Genomic DNA, 22,050 nt, shown 5'->3' with positions numbered 1-22,050 from the left:
AATGAACGTCTTGAGCTATTGACCCCACAAAGTAATACATGCATCTAATAAAGTTATTCCCTGTCTATTTAAAAATTCCTTGTAACAATGTGGGTGGATCTGGCTATGCTGTTCTCCACCATAACAACAATTTATCCAAAGCAATTTGTTTCCTGGCCTAAATTTTGGAAAAGTATCTGGTTTCTAAAACCTTTGATAAAGGGAGATATTTGCACCTGACACGTTTACAAGTAACTTAGATCAGGTTATTGATCAGCCCTGTGTATGTTGTTTTCTAGTGGGAGGATAAGATGGAGAGGCCAATCCATTACTGCAGCTATCTACCACTGGAAAGCAATAGCGCTAATGATACAGGTTTTCAATAGCTGATTTATATTATCCTGCAGTCAATAAAATCTCCTGATTTTTGTCACTGAATGGTTTAAAGCAATGCTCTCAAATGCTGCAGGCCCCAAATCTGACCCTCTGTAACACAGCTGCTGTGTTATGAGTGGATGAAAACTTAACAAAAACCCACCAGTCCTCCAGAGGACGATCTGGACCAGCCCTTTGCTCCCTGAGTGGTGGGTCAGAGAGCCCTGAGCTAGTGCGAGCTCGTTTCAGTGAGCGATGCCTCTCAAGATGAGCTTCAGCTCCGCTGACTGCTTCCCCCACACCATGCCACCCAGGGGCAAAGGATGAAGGAGTTATAGTCCTGTCAGTTACAGCCCACCCTAGACAAAGATTGCAATTAAAATCTCGGTGTCTGACTGCTAATTTGGTACTGATTAATGAGAAATCTGTGTTGGAAATTATAACGAGGGGCAGTAACTGGATCCTCTTCCTCCTCCTAGTGATGTGGGTGCTTTGGGCACCGCGGAGGAGCTGCCCGCTGAACTCAGCACAGTGGCACAGCTCCTGGGCAGAGGGCAGCAGCAGCGAGGAGCTGCGTTCACTGGAGAAAGCACTTGACAAGCCATGTGAAACCAGCCTGAGCAGTCAGCGGGCACAGGCCCATCTTCTCTTCTGGTTGTGTTTGAACATGAGAGTCACCACATCAAAGGACTGGCACAGCAGCTCAGCTCAGCTAGGCTGGTAGCTGGCCTAGGGGTGCTCTGGGAAAGGCTGCAGGAAACAGGTGGAGAGTAGAGTGGTCTTCTAGGATTGACTGTCCTGCATTCAGGAGGTTGGTTATATGAGGAGTCCAGACTTCAGCTTTCAACTTGGGCTGGAAGTTAGCAGCAGAAGGAATTGTGCTCAGGTGTGTGATGTGCAGGGGAGGCACGGAGCTGCTCTGAGCAGTTTGTCCTTTGCCCCTGCTAGTCACTCTTCCGGACCTCAGCTACGTCTCGTCTGGCCTGTGTGGCTCTGTATTCAGGTGGTTCCCCACAACATGTGCACGAGGGGAAAGGATGTCTGCAGACAAGCTGTGTGCTTAGAGATAAGAGGGTGGATTTAGCGGGGAGGTTTGCATGCTGAGATGGGCTGACCTAATGGGGCAGTTAATGTGGTTCTGGACTTGCACATACCCTGTTTTCAGGCAAACATTTCATGCAGATTTGTAACATGCGATAGCTGCCAAGCATCTTTTACACAGTCACAGTCTAGTGACTGAAGGATCCGCTAATTAAGAAGCCCCTAATTAGGCTTTTAAATGATAAACTGTAATAGCTCTAGTGCAGCTGTTGTAAACTATAGAGTAAATTATACCCAGTTGAAAGAGGCTTTAATTACGTATTTATATAACAGACTTTAAGGACTTTGAAAGATAAAAGAATTTTTAGTGTCTGCGATTAAAGAAACAAGAGAGTAACAATAGAGCTCTTAAACCAATGAAAGCAAGGAAATTCAAAGTTAATCTGAAAAGCCACGCTGGTACTTTGTTTTATGCTCATGGCATTCTAGTTTTTGGGGTTTGTTTTTATTCTTTTTGTTTTCCTAATGGACGAGATAAAGAAGTATTGTAAGCCAGGAGTTTATGTTCCCTGCTCTCAATTTCCTAGCTTTTATAGGTCCATGTACAACCTTAGTGATACTTTAGCTAACTTTCTGTGGTTTCATTTTTGCAGAAGTTCCATCAAGAAGACCCTTATTGACCACGTTTTCTCCTTGCATCCTGCGTTACAGAATGGTTGGTTATACACCTGCCTTTGTGAAGTCAGCTGGAGCTCAAAAGTTGGTTGTACTGAGCTTGGAGACTACATTCAGACCAAAGCTAATCTGCACGTTTTTGGTGTAGTTTTGGCAGCAATTCACCATTCTGTGCTTACCATATGGAGAAAAGGGTTGGGTGTACCTGGGACTGTTTGGCTATTTGGAGACTGCACTGTGGGCTCCCTTTTTGCAGGGTTCAGTCCTGCTCCAGTGAAATTGAGGAAAGTTAAGCCCTTGTCCACATTTGGGGCTAGCTCCAGTCTGCCTACCTGTTAGATGTAAACACTGCTGCTTTCCCCACAACCCTGCCTGACAGTGCCTCTCTTGGTAACCTCACCAGCTCTGTCTCCAAACTCTCTTCTACCCTCAGCCTACGTGGTTTACCCAGCCCTGTTTGCTGCCCTTCCTTGCCATCTCTAATCACAAATAACATCGATGCACAGCAGTGAATAAATACTTCTTTATAGAGAAAAGGAAAGCTGTCTCTGATGTGCCATCCGTTGCCTGATGGATTTGCTGATCTGTTGCCGGTTCTTTTCATTTCTTAGATTACTGCTCCTCAGGACAAGGACTGTGTCTTTTGTGCCTGTGCACCTCCACCAGGTGGGGGATACAGACTTGAGCCTGCAGGGAGCAGAGAGCTCAGTTCCTGTAGATGCTCCTTGGGACTGGCCTTCACAGCTGTAGGACTCAGCAGCCCATGGCAGCCAGCCAAGGTAGTGCTTTTTGCTTATTCCAGCCGCATCCAAGTATTCGTATCTGAAAATATCACAGCAAGGAAAATAAGGAATACCATTCTCATAGTTAATTTTTACGTCCAATTAATTAGCCCAAAGAGTATTAAATTGTGCTAATGTAGTTTGCCTCTTCGATGCTGTCTTTTGACTTCAATGGAACTAAATATGTGCTTAAAGTTAACTACATGCGTAAGTGCTGTGGTGAATCGGGGCCTAGGGCATTAATTAGAACTTGGCTCAGATTTACTTTCAAGGCTTCCCCCCCCCCCCCCCGCTTTTTTTTTTTTAACTCTTCAGAGCTCAGCAGTTTAATTGGTATGCAGATGTTCCCCTTTATTGCTGGCAGAGGCCTCTGTCACTGTTCTGAAGGTACTCAGACATGAAGGCTGGTACAGTGGGCAGGAAGAAACCCCCCCTGAAGGCTTTCAAGCTTTGTGGGAAATAATGATGTATGAGACAGGGATTCCTTTAGAACCTGAAGGGAACATGACAGACAGAATAATATGGGAGGAAAACATTGTCTTCACAATTGAGACTGATGGTCTCATCTTGTCTCCTTGTTATTGTTACCAACCAAGACTGAGATGAGCTTTCTTATGAAGAACTTCATTTCGTGGCAGGTTCTATATGTTGGACACACTGCGCTCAGTGGTAGCTTTCCATCCAAGGTACAGATATTGACAGCCTCTGAGGAACCCTTTGGGGCAGTGTTTTAGCTTAAAACCTAAAATTCCTTCCAGCATTCAGATGCATTTTGTCAGGAGTGACAGTTGCAATTTGATAATCTTTTACCACTTTGCCTGCCTATCTCAAACAGCTAGCTGGAGGGGAGAAACCCAGAGTTGTTGGGCACAGGAATGTCAGCTTTATGAATCAGCTTCTCTCGCACTTTATTAATTTCACTTTCCAGTGGTTAGTGCATGTTTGGAAGAGACAATTGATTTGTACGGATCTGTGTAGGATGGAGCAAAGCTGGAACTAAAGAAGGAGTGCAAGTTGACAGCAATGCAATAGCTCTAATTGACAGATACCAAAGGCACTATTTAAAGCAACTTTTCTTCTGTTAAAGTTAAAAATCGCCTTCAATTTGTCCCCGATTGCCATGTTCAAAAAGAAGTGTTTGCATGTATATTCATTTAAAATGGATTAGCTGAAATATCAAGTGCTCATTTTATATGCTTGTATTTTCAAGTTAGATGATCCAAAATGCTCTTGTGCAAGGTACAGGAAGATGGCTGTTTCTTAACTCCTCCAGAGTAAAAGCTGTCTTTCAGGGGACACTTAGCACATGTGAGATTTATGTTAGTATTCTTTGGCACCCACAGTTTCATCAGAAATGCATTTCAGCTAATGGGAGGCAGAAGGACTAATACACGAGCTGTGTGTTGTGGGTACAAAAATGCAAGCAGAAATTACACCCACTGCTGGAAGGGCTAGGAAAATGTACCTTCCTGGATGTGAGCAGGGCAAGTTAGGAAATATCAGCCTCCTTTTACAATTGGCTGTTACTCTTTACATTTCTGGAGAACTGGGATCTTGCTGTTAATCTTACAAAAATAGATGCTGTGGTGAAGCCTCAGGCATGAATAAAATTGGATGTTAATCTTAAAGCAGATTTTTTACAGCTATGCACTCAGAGCCAGTGAATCCAAATGATTTTGGAAACTCTGTGTTTGTTACTTATTTAGATCAAAATGCTGGGGGGAAGAAAGGTCAGTGGCATAGGTACATATTGTAACATTTGGGGCTTCTTAAAGTTAAGCAGATAAGGGCAGCAAACATTAAACATCTCTGGCTTGACACAAATAATAGGCAAAGCTGAAAAAAGCCTGCTGACAAGAGGAGTGGGTGTTGGTGGGTGACTTGCTGCAGTTTTAGAGCTGTTAAGTGTAGGTTTTTTAGCATTTTCATTATTTAAAAGTGGAGTGGTAGTTTCTTCACTCCCTCTGAAAAGTTACTAATTTACTCTGAAATACAGGGTAACCCACAATGATTTAACAGATTTGTAATGTGCTTTAGAGTGATTTCAAGTAACAGACGCCCTCCTTCTCGCCAAGCTTCCCACTGTCTCAGCTCTGCCTCCACTCCTTTCTCTGTGTACATCTGCACCAAAATGCAAAGCAGGGGCTGCCCCATGTGTGACTTTCATCTGCCTAGCTCCAGTGTCAACGGGTTGGGTGGCTTTGACCATTCGTGCTCATGCAGGTTTCCCTTATTCCCAGTGTTCAGAAACAGAGGCTGCGTTAGCAATGTTTGGATGCTGGAAATCGCATCACAGAGCATGGAGTGGTTCAAAAGGACCTGCCTCTGCTGGTACCACTGCAAGTGGGCAGGCCTTCCTGACGCGTAGGCGTTTTGCTCAGTGCATGGAAAGTGCCTAGCGGAGCATGGCTTTGGGCTGTGATTAAGGTCCCCAGGGTGCTCCTGGGATCCAGGCAATACTGAGTAATCTGCAGTCCTCTGCGTCGGATTCAGAGCAAGCACCTGAGTTGTGTTCCCAGGGGGCTGTCCAACAAAGACAGGCTGCATGTGGGATGCGAGGTGGTGGGGACGTTCTCTCTGGTTGTCAAGATGAACCAGGTCTCTGCCATCCATGCTGAGACCACTCATGCCTACCTATTGTTGTGTTCAATAACCAAACCTATAGCAGGATGTTTGTTTAAGCCAGAGACCCCTTTGCATGGATGATATTTAAATTTGATGGAGCCTTGCTGAGAAGAAGCTGGCCTTGCATTTACTCAGAGAGGTCTCCGGTGGTTTGTGGTAAGGAATTGGGACCTGGGGCTGAAGCCACAACCTCCAGGACCAAACCACAGAGTTTACACAACTCCTGCCAAGGCCTGCCAATTTGCCTTCCCAGCTGAAGGTCTGTGTCACCACACATCTGCTGCTTTTGTATGCGGTTGCCATTGCTGTTTGAAGGAAGAATCTGTTTTGTTCAACATAGCAATATTGTCTTGCTTAGTTTAATTTTATTAGCTGCTGCTGATTTGTTACTATTCAGTGCATCTGTGGGCTTGTTTAGTATCGATAACCAAGGGTAGAAATACCTGAATGGAAAGCTAGATGGAGATGTTTTCTCCCCATCTGCCCTGCCCTTGTGAGACCCCACCTGGAGTACTGCATCCAGCTCTGGGGCCCCCAGCACAGGAAATACTAGGACCTGTTAGAGCCACAAAAATGATCAGAGGGCTGTAGCTCGTCTCTATGAATAAAGGCTGAGAGAGCTGGAGTTGTTCAACCTGGGGAAGCAGAGGCTCCGGGGAGACTTCACTGCAGCTTTTCTATACCTGAAGGGGGCTTATAAGAAAGATGGAGAGAGACTTTTTATGAGGGCAAGTAGCGATAAGACAAGGGGTAATGGTTTTAAACTAAAAGAGAGTAGAATTATATTAGATATAAAGAAGAAATTCTTTAATATGAAGGTGGTGAGGCACTGGAACAGGGTGCCCAGAGAAGCTGTGGATGCCCCATCCCTGGAGGTGTTCAAGGACAGGTTGGAAGGGGCTTTGGACAACTTGATCTAGTGAAAGATGTCCCTGTCTATGACAGGGGCGTTGGACCAGATGGTCTTTGAAGGTCCCTTCCAACCCAAACCATTCTATGATTCTGTGCTGAGGTTCTGGAGGACTCCAGGGTTTCTTTTGCTGTTCTTCCTTTCCCTGTCATAGTGGGCCCGAAGAACACTTACCTGTTCATAACAGAAATGATTCAAGGTGCATGGGACTGACAGGTCACTGTAAGTTTGTGTTACTCTCCTGGTGTGACTGGTATAGATCACATCTTCTTGCAAACTTTAAGGAAGAAATCTTTTGTTACAAGGAGAGATGGTGAGTTGGTGCCACCGACCTCTATTTGGAAAAATATTTTTTTGTGCAAAACCTTTCATGTTCTGGAGGCTCAAGTCAACTGCTTTTGACCTGGGAGCTTACAGCGTAGGTAAGTGCAGCCATATGAGGGCTGAATAGATCTCAGCTTCAGAGACTCAGACATATAACTCTCCTTGACTTGAACTGGAGAAGGGCCAGAGTTTGTTCACTTTCACTTTCTGTCACTAAGAAAAATGAACACTGTTTTACAGAAGCTATAATTCCTTCCTTTCTTCCCAAATAGATGATGACTAAAGAAGGCCTGAGCTGAGTTATAGATATTCTTATATTTACTTGAAGTGAATGTAGCTCATAACTCTTATTTTAGCAGCAATCTGGAACACTACTGTGAACAGATTTACAAAGTCTGCCTGTTCCTTACCTTGGCATTCTGGCATTTATGCTCATTCTTGCACTGATACTTGGAGTTTAATGAAGCCAAATATCTGAAAGGTGAGTAGGTAAAAGGTTAGTTTCATACACAAACCTATTCCTTCTGTGAGCTCCATAATCTTCTTCCAGTTCTTAAGCACGTTTTTTTTTCTTCTGATACTAAGGGGTGAGGCACTGTTTTTTTTGTTGTTGTTGTTGTTCCGGTATGTGTGTCATCAGCAGGTATTAACTTTGTTCTAGTTGCAGGGTCCTTTGTTGCTGGATTGAAAAGACTACTAAGTTCAACCGTGTGTTTTTAGGCTAGACACTTACCAAAACCCTTTACTGCATTTATAGAATGAGCAGATTTAATCTGGAAGTCATTGAGAGAAACCAATAAAGGACTTCCTTGATGTGATTTTTGGAGTTACTCTGTGGACCTGAATTGCCTGGTTTCAGGTATTGGACATAAGGGCACTTGAAAGGATAAAAAAGGTTAAGTGTAGATGACAATGAAAATGTTATCAGGATATATAGGTCAGTCAATAATGTCAGTGTGATATGTAAAGTGATATGAATACCTCTTTGATTTTATGGACAGTGCCTTACTGTATATAACTTACTGCAATAACATGATCCTTGGACTACATAGTTTAACTTTTAAAGTTTGTTAGTAATATAATTGCCTTGAAATGCCTTATGAAAAGTATGCTTATTACAGAACACATCCAGTTGCTATCTGCCTAGTGTTAACTGTTACAGCAACCTAAGTTATGAGAACACATTTGGAAAAAACTGTGCCAAACAGAGATTTTTATTTTTTTTCTGAGACTGTTGCTGGAAACGTTCATCGACATTTGGAGATGTGGTCTTTCAACTAGACTACTTGCACCCAAATTATGTGCAGATTTCAATAATTTTCAAGCCTACAGTCGTGTGCCAGAAGTACAATATTAGCGTTTCTTTTAATAGGGATAACTTTGGAATAGGTTTCTTATTTAGTGGATCGCCTTCCTTGTCATTCATCACTGTGTAACATCTTTGTAGAACTGCAGTAACGGGAAGGAAAGAAGATACTGGAAGTGTTTCTGTAATTGGAGCTCGGTTTGGCAGTTTTACCTTTCTGGAAAAGAAACGCTAGTTTTTCTTCTTTGCTTTGCCATCCCATTTTAGTGCTGTTGTATACTGGAACAAAAGAATAAAGGTGAACACTGAATAAGCTGTGAATTCTTTTTGGATCAGAGTTTGGGAATCTGTTCTGACGTTTTGGTGTTACTTTTTCCTGGGGGGCTTTATTCACAAACTCTCAGAACATATTCTTCCAATAAGATTTCACATAGTTTGGTAAACATTTGAATAAATTTCATACCATGTTATCAAAGTAGACACAAATACTTCTTTCTTCATGAACTGAGATGAAATTAAATGCTCATTTATGTTGGTAGGATAATAATTAAGTTTATAGACTCAAATCAGTGGTTTGCCATTTCATTGCAGGAGTAGGCTGAATGAAAACCTCTGTCAAAAATTAGAGATGAAATACTGAATTAACATGCCAAATAATAGTGCATCAGGAGTATAGCTTTCTACTCTGGACAATGTTAAGATGTATCTTGCTCGTGGAAGCTCTGGAAACATTGTGAGTCTTGGTCAAACATAGTGCAACCTCAAACTGTAGGGATGTTACCATTCTTTGAGCACTGTGCGCTCAGAGTCTGTTCTTCGCTGGTGGAAATCTGTCCAGTATTTCGGGAGCTTGGTGGTACAGGAGACAATCACAGATGCTCAATTAGAATAATTTAACACTGTCATGGGGCAAGATTCGGCCTCTGTTCTTTTTTGCACCTCTGAAACTGGTGTAACATTAGATTGTCATCAGGTTTCATTAGTGAAGCCCCATAAAACAAAAAAGGATTGGCTCTACAGCGGTGTGAAAACTTTGTATGTCACTTATATTGAATGTCTGGGTAGAGATCAGCGTTCATGAAGGCAGTGCTTTTCCAGAAACATTTAGGTAAAATGTCTAGGTAAAATCTGAACAGAATTTTGTTTGCTACCTGATAAAATGGTGACCTCTTCCCTTCTAGGTAAGTTCAGTTTTCCTCTCGATGATACCCCTGCACCTTCAACTAGATTTTTCCCTGGGTGGCTGCAGTGAATGGACCTGACCAAAGAGGGAATCTGGCCCACTGAATTCCTTTTCTTTCTCTGCAGTTGAATGAAAAGCATGTGTCTTTTGAAGAACAGTGACTGAAAGAAATACTGATGACTGGTGGGACATCTACAGAAAAGGATAAGAAAATTACTCTACTACAACAGGGGCTCTGTTAACTCTTTCTTGTAGGTTGTATATATTAATAGTAACAACTAAAGTTTTGTATTTTTGCAGGGAAACACACAAGGCTCTGAATTGTATTGTTTTAATTGCAGCTAACTGAATGAATTAAGTGGAAAATCGCACACAGTGCTTTGATTGTCTAACTCTCTGTATGTGAGGCTTTGGGAACAGTTTGTTATTATAAAAGAACAGCACTAACAAGAAATCAGCCAACATATAATTGCTAGGCTGAGGGACAGTTTGGGGAAAGCTGATATTTATTTATAAATTATTAAATAAAAGAACATAATATGTGGATCATCTCTTACTGCCTCCACACTTCAGATATTACTCATCTTCCTAAGCTCTGTGTTCTCCAGGACGTTGCTTCTTATAACTAATCCAGGAGTTGAAACCACCCACATCCAGGAAAGGAGATGCCTGTGCATTTGTTATGATGGCAGTTTTAGTTATGGGACTCACCTAAGAACATGAATCTGCAGTTCAAGGAAAGGACTCGACCAGAGAGGTGCTTTATGTGCCTAAAATACACACGAGCACCTGGAACCCTATTTAGGTAGCCTAAATTCTGGTCAGTGTTTCCTACTTGACAATCATCTATCCAATATCCTAAATAGAAGGGCTTAAGAGCAGTTCAGGCACTGAATTTAGTGGGGTTCTCAAAAGCATTAGATATATTATTTCCATACCTTTTTGAAGGAATGATGCTACTTCTGTTTGTCTCTTGTTCTTTGCTCCACCTGTTTAGTGCTATACGTCCCTAGAACAACAGCCACTTTGCAAGACAGAGAGGAGGAAGATGGTGGTTGGACTCACCAAGAGGGTGGAACAGTATTTCATCATTGTTTTAGCTACCGAATATCTGCTCTAGCTTTTCCCAGGGATGGAGCTGCAGTGCCTTCCTCCAGGATAGACTTGTGGTCTTTTCTCCAGGAGGGCAAAGGTAACTATTATCGTTGGCCCAGCTCTTCACAGCTGTACAGTTTCCTCTCATTTCCAAGCAAGAGCTAATAAACTGAAATTATTAGGGATTAGCCCTCTGAGGCTTTCTAACTGTGTGGGAAGAGCATTCTTTCCTCTACCTTTCCCTTGGCAGCTGAAGAGGTGATTTCTAGGATATGCACAGCCCATCTTCTTTGCCTTGCTGCCCTTCTCAAGGGGCAGTAGTAGGTGTTGGTAGATGTGCTACTTGCAGTCAGTTACACAGAGCAACCAGTAGCCTCTGTTTCAGAGGACCCAGTTGCAAAGCAGGTGCACTGACATACCTAAGCAGTTCCTCACATGGCCATGTGACGAGGGGGTGGGCAATGTCTGGGCCTCACAAGTGAAATTTTTGTTCTGCAGCAGAGGGTTTGGGCTCAGAAAGGTGTGCCATCACCTGGGTAAAGGGCATCGCTGGACACAGTTTGGACTCACTGGGCTGCTAGATACAGATAATGTTCATGCTGTACAAACAAATCACACTATTAAACCATTGAAGTAGCACTTATGCAACTTTAAAATAGTAGAAGCTTTATTTCACAACTTCACCTGCAAGCTTGTTAAAACTTCTGTACCAACATCATTGGGCATATTCTCTCTCCCCATTTACTTCTGTAAAGTCCTGCAGAGTTACAGTAAGGTCCAGCTGAAGTGATGTGAAGATTATATTGCAAATGTTGGCTACCAACCTATGGTAGCCAGACTGCGTCTGGTGCAAGACTATGTTGTGCCAGAAGGTGCCTGAGAGGTGGAAGTGGGCAGAATTTGATTTTGCATGGTTCTTGCTAAGAATTGCTAAATATCCCTGTAGCTGCTTTTTGAAATCTGAAAATATTTTTCCCCAAATAAGTTATTTTTTCTACAAGAGAATGTAGCTACATTTATGGAAGGTCTTGGCTTTTACAGTATATGAAGTCCATATAGTTCCCCCTCTGGATACATGTTGCCTGCATAATTACAGTCATAATGAAAAACAGTTTTGTTACACAAGATTTCAATGGTTATCTGTAATTTAGAAAATATTGGAGCTACTTACAACAAAAGAAATTTTAAAAACAGAACAGCTTTCAAAATGTTGATATACTCAGGAAAACAAATCTTCATTTTAACCCTGTTCTATTATTCTCTCTCTGGTACTAAAATCTTTATAAAGCACTATTGATTTCAACCAACTCACCATAAGATAATTTAGAGCTTCCACCCTGCTGTCCCCAGCTTCGGGGGGATAAATCTTGGCAGCCTTTGGCTAGGTTTTATGGGAAAGCCTCAATACAACGCTTGTGTGCACTGACAAAGCTGCTCTTGCTGCAAGGAGTAACTCACCTTCACCTCACCTCTTTCTCCAGCAGGACATGGGAAAGTTACAGGATTAAATTATCCTTGATCACGAAACCAGTTGTATTGGAGGCACTCAAAATGCATGTCTTTTCAAATCCTTATATACTGTTAAATTATTTAAAGATAACAGCACGGTATTGCCAATAAATGCTGTCTTGCTGAGGCGTACAATTAACTCTGTCAAAGGAAGGGATCTCATTTTTGCCTGCTGTGGATAGAGAGTGCATCTCAGAGCAGTGTAAAGTTAAAGATAGATACAACGTATGGTTCAAATCATGATACAAAGAAAGATTCAGGTTAATTAGTATTTATTCTTAGTTTACAGTAATTCCTTTTGGCTTGAGCAAACAGACAGGAGTTGGAACCCTATAGAATTGCTTCTCCTGAGAGGAGAAATGAATGAAAGATGGTCTCCATGGTGAAAACTTACTTAGGGATAGGGATGTCACTAGGATTTTTCTTCGCTCCTTAGCTCCATTAGCCAACACTCTCCCCAAAAATGCCACCCATCCGTTGGTGGCTCCAGCGCTGCTGCCTCAGCAATGGCCAGGCTGGTCCCTGACCTCTCTGCCTGGCCCTGCATGGGGCTGTAGCACCTCCTGACCCAGAGCCGGTGTTCCTGTCATGGACGTGTTGCCTGCTGGAGCACGCCTGGGCTCAGGCATGGTCCCACCACCCATAGCACACCTGGCGGACATCTTTAGAGGATTCTCTGAGGTGTGGCTCAGCACCAGCAGGTAGGATGGGGTTTAGGCAGGGACCACCATGTCCCAGGGGGCTGCGGACAAGGGGACGTGTCCAGGGTCCCCCTTGACCTGGTGCCATTGCACACCTGTGTCCCACTGGCCCCTGTCTGTTGGGTCGCCATTTCTGGTTGTTTTACGCTGTGGAGAGCGGTTGCACAAGGGCTGCTGGCTGGCTGCCAGGCTGTGGGAAAGGCGACCTTCCACAGCTCCTTGAAGGTTTTCAGTTCCCCTTTTCCACTGCTGTTTTCGGCTACACCACCAAGCTTCTTACCAGCAATGACTGGATGGCCTCAGCATGTCCATTTATCTTAAACAGAGCTATTTTTTTTCACGAGGTCTTCCTGACACTTCTGCAGGCAGCAGCGCCCGCCAGCAGGACGCCCGGTGTGGCACCAGACCCTCACATTTCTGCACCCCCCTTTTTCATTGTTTACATTTATTTTTTCCCTGTCAGTGTTTAGTTGGAGTTTAGATGTTCCCAATGGGGTCCCCTGTCTATGAGGGTAGAGCAGCCCTCCCGCAGTACCCGCAGGGGCATTGTTTCCCCCAACACTGGCTGCCACCACTGGGCTGTGAGGGAACCCTCCCACCCCCCGCCTCGTCGCTTCGACGACCGTGGAGGGGCAGCTCCACGGTGGGCGGGCTCTGGGCCTCAGCCCCGCAGCCATAGGACACCGCCTTTCCCGCTCTCCAACGCGATTGGTCAGCTCGTCCCAGTGGGAGGGGCCTCTGCTATAAAGGGCGGGGGGGCAGGCAGGCGTTCTATGCGTGAGGCGCTGCCGTTGGTGTGTGTGGCGGTGCTGTTGGCGTGCCGTCGCCTCAGGGCGGGCTGGCGCAGGCACGGCCCGAGGTACGGCTGTGTGTACGCGTTTGGGGCTCTCCCCCACACACCTTCTGGGAATATTTGCTATAAAACCTCGCCAAGATTTAAATTCAGTTCTCTAAAGGTGTCTTTGGTCATCCTGTGAAGAAGGTGTGAGCCCCCAGCCTGACCACCTCACGTTCTGCGGCTCTTTGCTGCTGTTACCGGCCCTGCTTGTTGCAGGGAGTGTGCTGGGGAGCTGTTAGGTTGGACAGAGCTAAAATTCAAAGGTTTAAAACTAAACAGCCGTGTAAGCTGTGTTTTTGAATGCAAGGCCCTTCACTGAGGGGAGGAAAAGGACTTCCAAGCTTGCACATAGCAGAATTTGTGGAGTTTCTGGCTCAGAAAGACTGTGGTAGCCTCTGGAAATCCTCTCCTGTTGGAGGTGAGTGAGAACATGTACTAATGGCAGGTAACCTGTAGGCTTGGTGAGAGTTAGGTTGGTGAACGTTTTATTACTACGTCAGTGGTGGTGTTTGCAATCTTTTTCCTCCCTCACTGCCCCATGCATGGAGCCTTAAGCTCTGTGCTGAGCCTTGCAAAGCCCTGGTGTTGTTAGCTGCTCAGCTGCCTGTGTAGCATCCAAGTGGGAGCTAGAGTGGATGAGGCACATTGCTTTTAGCACACAAAAATCTGAAAGCTAAACCAAATCATGTACGATGCTTACAGCACCCATTTCTGGGCTGCTGCTTCTTAAGGAAACTAGTAAAAAAAATAAAGCAGAAATTTGCTTTGTTGCTCACTAAATTATGGGAGTTTTATGTCCTACTGTGTTGGTGATAAAGTCTTATTGCTAAATCAGAATTAGATCAGGTGTTTTCCATGTCTTCTTGAGTGTCAGCTGTTTTAGCAGTGCAGCAAAACATTTGGGGCAGGCAGCCCAGTTACTTGACCGTTTGTCCATGTGGATGTATAGACCGTTTGCTGATTTTGGTCACCACTATCAGCATGACAGCATTATGCAGCTCTTAGACATGCAAATATGTGGACAGATGGGCCTGAGGATCATTGAACTGATTTGAAACTGACTTCGTTTCCCCTTTTCCTGCTCTGTTCCCCTGGTCTTTAATGAGATGATGCAAATGTGTGTTCAATAAATACTTATCTTTCTGTCTTTTGCTTGCCTCCAGAAAGAAGTGGACAACGTTCAAACATGTAACCTGTGTGGTGGAAGCATGAGGACAACTTTGAATGCACAGTGAACTCCAAGATGTGTGGCAGCTACAGATAAGCTTAAAAAATTCTGTTGCGTATCGATGTTACTGCGGAAAACACAGAGCTGAGAGGCAGGTAGTTCCTTGTGTTGACTTACTTGGCAGTAGGTTCACTTTTAGGCTGTGCTCAGATACAGTGTTTCTAATTGACTAAGGGTTCCGCAGGTTCCCTGCAGGAAACAAACTTTTAGTGATGTGATAAGGCTGGATGGGCAGGTGTGATAGATAGAATTAGGCAGATCTGCCACCCTGGAAACTACTGGATATAGATTCTGATTGTGAGATGCTGAAGCAAAAGGAAGATTTCAGTGTGTCTTCCCTTTCTCCTGTGTTCCTGTGAAGGTGGGACTTGAAGTCTAGGACCTCAAGTCTAGGAGCCTGGATTATTAATTCCTGCTGTGTTCTGTTCCAAATAATTGTTGTCCTCCAGCCTTTGCACTGTCTGACAGCTCTGAGTGAGCACAAATCTGTTCCAGGGCTGAACATGGACATAGCTGTCAGCGTTAATGTTTAAGCTATTATAGCTGGTTTTCAGAGCAAGCCTTTCTTTTAAGATGAAGTGTGTACTATATGTTTCTTGGAGCTGTTGTTTCAGGCGTTCTACAGATTCAGGAAGGCTATATTGAACATTGGCAAGTATATACTGAAGAGGACGTGGTTGAGCTTACATTTTGAAATAGCTCTTCCACCACATGGGTTAGCGTCTACTGCCTTCCTTTTAACTGACGACTTCTATTCCACAGTATAAATGTGTGACAGTGTCTCTGGAATATTATAGTAAATGCATTTGCTGGAATATATTTGCTAAAGTAATATATTTAATAATTCCTTTGTTTCCAGCATGTCTGAAATGACCACATACAGAATGTCATTAAAAATTAATATGCTTTGGTAATTGCATGTTTCTACCAGCTTTTTAACACCTTACTAGGAAATACTTTCTCCTGTTTTATTGTCTTTTTTCAATGAATGTCATTGATATGAGGAAAATAAGTGTACATACTGAAGGGTGCTGCCTAAAACTATTCATTTGTTTTAGAATATTATGAAGCATTTTCACACTAGAGATCATTTCAAAAACTAAACAATCCAGTAGCACAGAAAGCTTGTGATTTTCAAGTATTTGTGTGTGGAAGGGAAAGGTTATAAGAGACTTGTGAGGAATAAGGGGAAAAAGAAGAGTTTATTTGCATCTCATATTGACTGGTTGACAAGTTGAAATCATAGATATATTTGTCATCCCATGGCTGGACAGATCAAGCAAATGTTGCCTTTGAAAGGAAGGGAGATGTCTTGGATTCCTGAACATTGCGTTTCCACTTGCTGATTATCATATATCCAGTCCTATAGAGCGCTAAGTCTTTGGTTTAGTTTCCCATGCAGAGAATGGAACAAGACTGAAGCACAGCTTTACGCTGTAGAATTGCTAGCACATTTCAGAAAGTCCATGAGCTTTCAGCAGTGCTCTATACAAACACAATGCAAGTGCCAAGGTATGAGTATTTCTTGAGGTAACACTTCACCATGTTAGTTTCTGAACTTGTGTAATTACTAATGGAGTAAAAATGTACTTGGAAAGAACATCCCTTTCTGAAAGGCTGCTGCTGGTTTTGGTTGAATTTATCTTACTGTACATGAGAACATTCCCTAGTAATCGAAAGTTAGCAGGACACGGGGCTATCACGCTGTCCTGGTGCTCATGTTGCTAGCTGCCCATCAGACTTTCTGAAGTGTATGGTGTTGTCAAAGAATGAGAAATTTATTTGTGAATATGGCAAACTCCAGGTGTGGGGGATATGTTAGAAATTACACCTGCTTGAACAGCTCCCAAGCAATAAGTCCATGAGTATCCATGACTGTCCTTTCCCCTTTAGTTTGACCTTTCTGCCATCTTGGTGGGAGGTCTTCTGTCTATGTGCGTTTCGTATACTTAGGAACTGAATGTACCTTACCTGCATTTGGGTTCTGCAGCATTCAGAAATGACCCTTTCCCACTGCACTGAATGTTTTCCCATTTTGCTTGAATGATGCACACAGTGCTGGGCTGTGTATATCTTTCACCAGAAATATATTTTTCATGAAAATGACCAGTTGTAGAGGAAACTTGCAGATTATTGCAAGTTAGGCAGATTCACAACAGACCAGTAGAACTGAAATGCTGCGCTTTCTGTAACTCTCCTTTTATCACTGACAGCTAAAATTCAGGCTGTCAGCATTGAGACTCTTTCCCTGTTGGCCCTTCAGATTCCAAGTATGTTTGGTAAGCTGCTGAGCTGAGTGCATCTGGGAGGGTGCGCGTGATGCTGGTGTCATTGCAATTTGTGACAATAAAAATTACTTTTAGACTGGCATGCTTGGTGTTTCTAGGAGGCCCTTGCGATTTAAGGAGTGGGTAGATGCTGTAATGGGCTTGGAGCCTAAGTAATTCTCTGTGGGTGTTCAGATAGGTGAGGCTATGAGAATGTGTGGGTTATTGCAACAAGTAGCAGTCCCTTTTAGCACTGTGGCCCTGCTCTGTTTGGGAGGAGGTAAAAGAGAGGAGATGGAGCACCTGCCCTTCTGAGCCAGATGTATAGCCTTTCCAGTAAAGCCGCTTATGTGCTTAGGTAATTGGGGGCTGCCTGTCCAGGCACGGGGAGGAGACCAAAGAGCCAAATGCGAACTCCAGCAGTCCTGGGGCTTTTGTTTCTCCCTATGGGCCTTTCAGTCTGTTAGTAGTCATCGGGCTGCCTTGCTTGGAGGTTGTGGTGTACAGAATGGAAAACTGAGGTTGTGTCAGAACAGCTGTCCCATAGTCTTCCCTAGGGCTGTGAATGTTAGATGCACCTTCTCCCCAGGTCAAGTCACATCTCCAAATTCTCTCTCCCCCAACGTAGAACCATTTGTTTCAATAGCTCTTTGATGGTGTTGTCTGTTGGGTGGCCCTCTTACAATTATCAAAACAGTTCAAGATCTTCCATGAAGCTTCTTTATTCTGCTTGCAACAGTTAGAGAAGTGATACTTGGAGAAAACATTAAAGTAACCGAAGAGCAAGCTGAGGGAGCGTTGTCAGTGTTGTCCTGGGTCCCCAGCCAGGATGTCCTAAATGCTGCAGCTGCTTTCCCATCTTACCTTAACTCCCCAAACAAGGGTGGAGAGGAAGCAAGAAGAGCAAGACATTTCCGCAGCGATTGCAACACGCTCTGATAGGCAGGTTCCCTCTCCCTGCCCTGTGACAAGCATGGTGTAGGCCACAAAGTGCTGCAATCCTTATCGGGGCTTTTGGGGCTTTTCCTTTTTTAAGAATTCCATCTTTGCAGTCACTTCTTCCTCCCTCACTGAAGGGGGTGGGGGGGCGCTGACTAATTAACAACTGTTCAGTAGCAGATGCTGTTGTGAAAATTGTTTGATGGTGATTTAACTTGGAATACAATTATCTTAAAGGGCCACGCAGACATTTTCCAACCCCTAGATGATGTGGGCTTTGTTTGCTGGTGTATGAAACCAGCCTACAGTGCCCTGAAAAGATGAACCCTGTTATTTGCTGGTCTTCTTTCAAGATGATACCTGTAGGCATTACAGTTGTCCTGCATTAGTAGTCATTGGTATATTAGAGATAATAATGGCATTGACTATTAGACCCAGTCACATTTTTTAATTGGAGAATAAAAAGCCAGGGCTGGTGGTAGTTACCTGTTTCACTCCTCCAAATGTGGTTAACATGCAACCAACATTGGTTGTTTTCTTCTGTCTGAAATCACATTAACATTAGTCATGTAAAATGCTATAGTGTTTTGAAATCAATATTTATCAACATACCCTGTTGTGGTTTATTTCTAGTCTGCTGATGTGATTGACTAGTATCTCATATGACCGTGACATTTGTAAATGGAGCAGGGAGAGTGTGTCATTACCCTTTAGGTTGCTGTTTTCCTGGTAATTGTTATCAGATCATGATATTCACATCAGACCCTAAACTGTAACTGTAACACTGAAGCCAGGAGGGCTGTAACTTGAGTTCTTGCGATTGCCAGCTTTTCCAATTGCTTTTAGCTCAGTTTCTAGAGAAGTGATCGAGGTATGTAAATGTGGTGAACTAGTGTCATGTGAGGTGAGGAGCAGTGGTCTCCCAAAAGTCCTGGGTCAGTCTTGGCCCCATGCAGATGTTGCAGGTGCCCTCGGGTGGCTGAATTGTGTTTGACAGTTTGGTCAGGCAGCTGACTCATTCCAGGTTTCTGCCAGCTGTCTCCCACAGGTGAAATACCTTCAGTGCACAGCCATCTGCTGACACCTTGGAAGGAGCTCCTCGTCTCTCCCACTGAGCAGGCACAGGCTCAATCCTCTTAGTTACTCCCCAGCTACTGCATCACTCATTGCAAGCTTAGTGATTTGGGCAGCTTTCAAGAGAGATGTCTTTTTCCTGATACCATTTGGGAAGATTTCCTCATATGTATGGGAAAAACCTGTCTTGCCAGCAGAAGACAGGGAAAAGCATGAAAACTTTGTTGTAACTGCCATGCTTTGAGCTGTAACGGAGTCTTTTTATACATAATTGAAATTAATATATGTAAGTCAACTGTACCCATTGGTTTGAGATTTTTGAAGCTGTCATGCAGATGATCAGTGAGGAGTTCAGAGGAGTGTGGGCTGCAGTGTGGCCAGCTGTGGTGGTCTGTGGGATGTCACCACAACAGCCAACAAAGTGCATGGTCTCTTGTGTCTCTGTTCATTTCATCCAGTGATGAACCATATAGAGAGAAAGTGTCTCTCACATACATTGTGGTACTTTCTCAGTACTGGTCTGTTTTTTCCCATCATCATTTCTGCAGCCACGGTTCACAAGAGTGGAACGAGATTTGAGACCGTGGGGATGTGTCCACTAGCTGAGGTGACCTTTGGGAGTTAGCTGGCAGATTTCATGCCCCAGATAGCAGGCTGAAGCACCAGTGGGGACGACGTTTGCGCAGCCGTTTCTGCAAAGTGCTTCATGTGGTGTGCAGTTCTGGCAGGCCTGTCTGGAGGAGATAGGTCTGATCACGCAGTGTGGGCAGCTCTTGTGTACTTCTCACCAGTTGTGCCCTCTGAGGAAAGAGGCAAGGGCTATTTGGTGAACCATGCCCTATGTAAGGGACTACACCGCTTTGCTTGTGCCACTGCTCAGGTGCTGATGTCTCCTTTCAAGCTGTGGAGGGATACAAAATCAAGGTCCTGTTCCCATGAGTGGCCAGGCCACCCAGGAAGTTTAATGCACTGTGAATGGTATTTTCAAAATAAATTGAGGGATCTGTCCCCACTCATCACTCTTCCATCCCACCACCAACTGCTGCAGACCTCAGCTTGTGTGAGCACTCCTGGGGGTCGCCCAGACCATGCTGTGTCAGAGCAAGTGCTCTCTGTGCCTTCCCTGGTCTGACTGGCTTTGACAAAAGTCTGCCTAGCCACAGCTGCAGGGAGATGGTGTGTGATCAGCATAGGCCGACACTGATTTAAGCTCCCAGATCACTTTGGCTGCTTCAAACAATCGTAAGCTGCAAAAGTAGAAACCCTTGTGGATGGAACTACCTGTTATGCAGTCAAGAATGAATGAAAAAACAAAAATGTAGGAAATGAAGAGTCAGTCAGCTTGTTGCCTAGGAGAGGAGGATTTATGGGATGCCAGTGTTCCTGCTGCCTTGGGGAAATGCTGTAATGACAGGGCAGTAAGGCAAGAGAGAGCCGGAGGGCCTCATCATTGTGTCATGCTGATGGCATGGTTCAGACCTCAGCTGGGGTGAGTGGGTGGCATCTATTGCCTTTGCTTGTCAAACTTCTGGTCACCAAATAACGAGGTGGTTGTTAAAACCCTTCAAAATATTTTACAGAGCCTGTGCTCACCCATGTTCATTTTATTTTTGCAGATCAGTGGTGCTCAGGCAGGGTGTTACCATGGGATGTGCCTCCCAACCTGCGTGCAGTCGGGGAGCTGTGGTGCTGTGCAGAGGCAACTGCACTAGCCAGGAGGTTGGTGCTTGCCAGGCAACCCGTTTCCTGTGGGCTGTGCAGCATCCAGACTGACCCTGCTGCAGTCCAACCTAACCTGGGGCCAGCTCAAGACCTCCTAGCTCCTGGCTGTACGCTCACAGAGGAGGATCAGATGGCCTCTTGGATGCTTGCTGCCCTCCTTCCCAGGCACACCTGCTCTCTGATCCTTTTCCTCACTTTTCTTTATAGAGAAACTCTTGCGTTGTAGATCTATAAACTGCCAGTGTTTGAGGGCTAAAGGTGTTCTGCGTTTTTGGCATTTAAATTATTGATAGTGTCCTAGAGCAAAAAGCGTGCGTCTTGTTTTGGTGCTGCTCCTGGGCAGGACAAAATGAGGAAAACCTGAGGGACACCAAGGAGCAGTGTATGGCAGGGAGGAGACCCACTCCCCTGCCCACCTTTGGATTTATCCTGAGGAATGGAGGCTTTGCAGTTCATACAGGCAGTGCCTTCCCTCAGCCCTGCAAAATGAAAGATAAATGCTAATGGCAGAAGCCTCTCTCAGTATGAACGGGCAAACATCAGCCCCTGAAAAATGCGCTTGCTGTTTTAGTTAAAAACAAACAAATCAGTTCTTGTGCTTTTGAGAATTTAAACTTTCCCTAAGTAAGGAATAGATTTTTCAGAAGAAAAAAATTTTACTAGGAGGCAATCCAGTAAGTCACATTAAGAATAGGCAGGAGCCCTAGGAGGCCCAGATTCAAATCTTAGATTTGTCAGCATTTCCCAATATATTCCTGGAAAAATCAGCTAAATCATTTATAAGACAAGAATAATCTTTCAGTGTAGTCAGTGTACTTTTCTGATAAACCCAGAGTGATGACAGGTTTGTTACAGCAGGAATAAAATTCACCTTGCTGCTGGGGTACTGTGGTAACTAATTAGGTAAAACGTTTTCTTAGCCTTTCTGAAGGGACAGGTGGGTGCTGTCAGTTCCCTGGCTGTCCAAAATCACTGAGTGCTGCATCATGTCTTGAAAGAAGCAATAGCTGGACTGACCCTGGAACTTATTTGCATTGAGGGAAAGGACAGTGCTGTCCTCGTTCTTAATTTATCAGTCCTCACTGAACTGAGAGCTGACTAAGGATCTGACTGAGAAGTGCTCATGCTGTACGGTGAGATTTTGGTTACTGTGGAGGCTTTCTCCTTGCCAGGCTAAACTAGATGCTGGAAGTAAAGAATAGGGAAGGTCCCAAAGAGGCACTTCTCTTAAAAGAAACAAAAACAATTTTTTTTTCAGTTTGTGTGTGACAGTGAGGCAGCCTTGGTTAGCATTGGTTTTGTGGAAACCTCTGCAGTTGATCAAGACAGGAGATGAGTAAGATCGTGCTCGCTCATGAAAGCACCTTCTTCCAGAGACCACTGCTTGCTCCTGATCTGCTGCTAATTAGTCTCCGCCCTGTGATACTGAGTCATTATATTCTTTGCCCTTTTCCATGGCTGCTTTTGGTGTGGAAAC

The 22,050-nt window shown here is 44.2% G+C and overlaps 1 protein-coding gene and 1 long non-coding RNA gene across 5 annotated transcripts in view; both read left to right on the top strand.

The window, feature by feature from the left end:
* The window catches only part of LOC310902434, a 64,083-nt gene extending 54,896 nt beyond the window's left edge, over positions 1 to 9,187 (top strand). Inside the window, exon 14 of the long non-coding RNA XR_014586721.1 lies at positions 2,049 to 9,187. This is a non-coding gene — a long non-coding RNA (uncharacterized lncRNA). The remainder of the gene's footprint in view (positions 1 to 2,048) is intronic.
* A 31-nt stretch (positions 9,188 to 9,218) lies between these two features.
* The window catches only part of RTKN2 (rhotekin 2), a 135,793-nt gene continuing 122,961 nt past the window's right edge, over positions 9,219 to 22,050 (top strand). Inside the window, exons 1-3 of one of the 4 annotated variants that reach the window (XM_083843941.1) lie at positions 9,219 to 9,451; positions 10,198 to 10,392; positions 14,507 to 14,666. In XM_083843941.1, coding sequence (XP_083700067.1) covers positions 14,568 to 14,666 — 99 coding nt within the window. In that variant the 5' untranslated portion in view covers positions 9,219 to 9,451; positions 10,198 to 10,392; positions 14,507 to 14,567. Of the gene's footprint in view, positions 9,452 to 10,197; positions 10,393 to 13,029; positions 13,762 to 14,506; positions 14,667 to 22,050 lie in introns of those variants that run through there. The other 3 variants (XM_083843942.1, XM_083843940.1, XM_083843944.1) reach the window with 3 other exon arrangements.

The sequence above is a fragment of the Anser anser genome (genome assembly GCF_964211835.1).
Source record: "Anser anser genome assembly, chromosome: 7".
NCBI lineage: Eukaryota > Metazoa > Chordata > Aves > Anseriformes > Anatidae > Anser > Anser anser.
The sequence above is the reverse complement of the archived record's forward strand: the minus strand, read 5'-3'. Positions and strand labels throughout refer to the sequence as shown.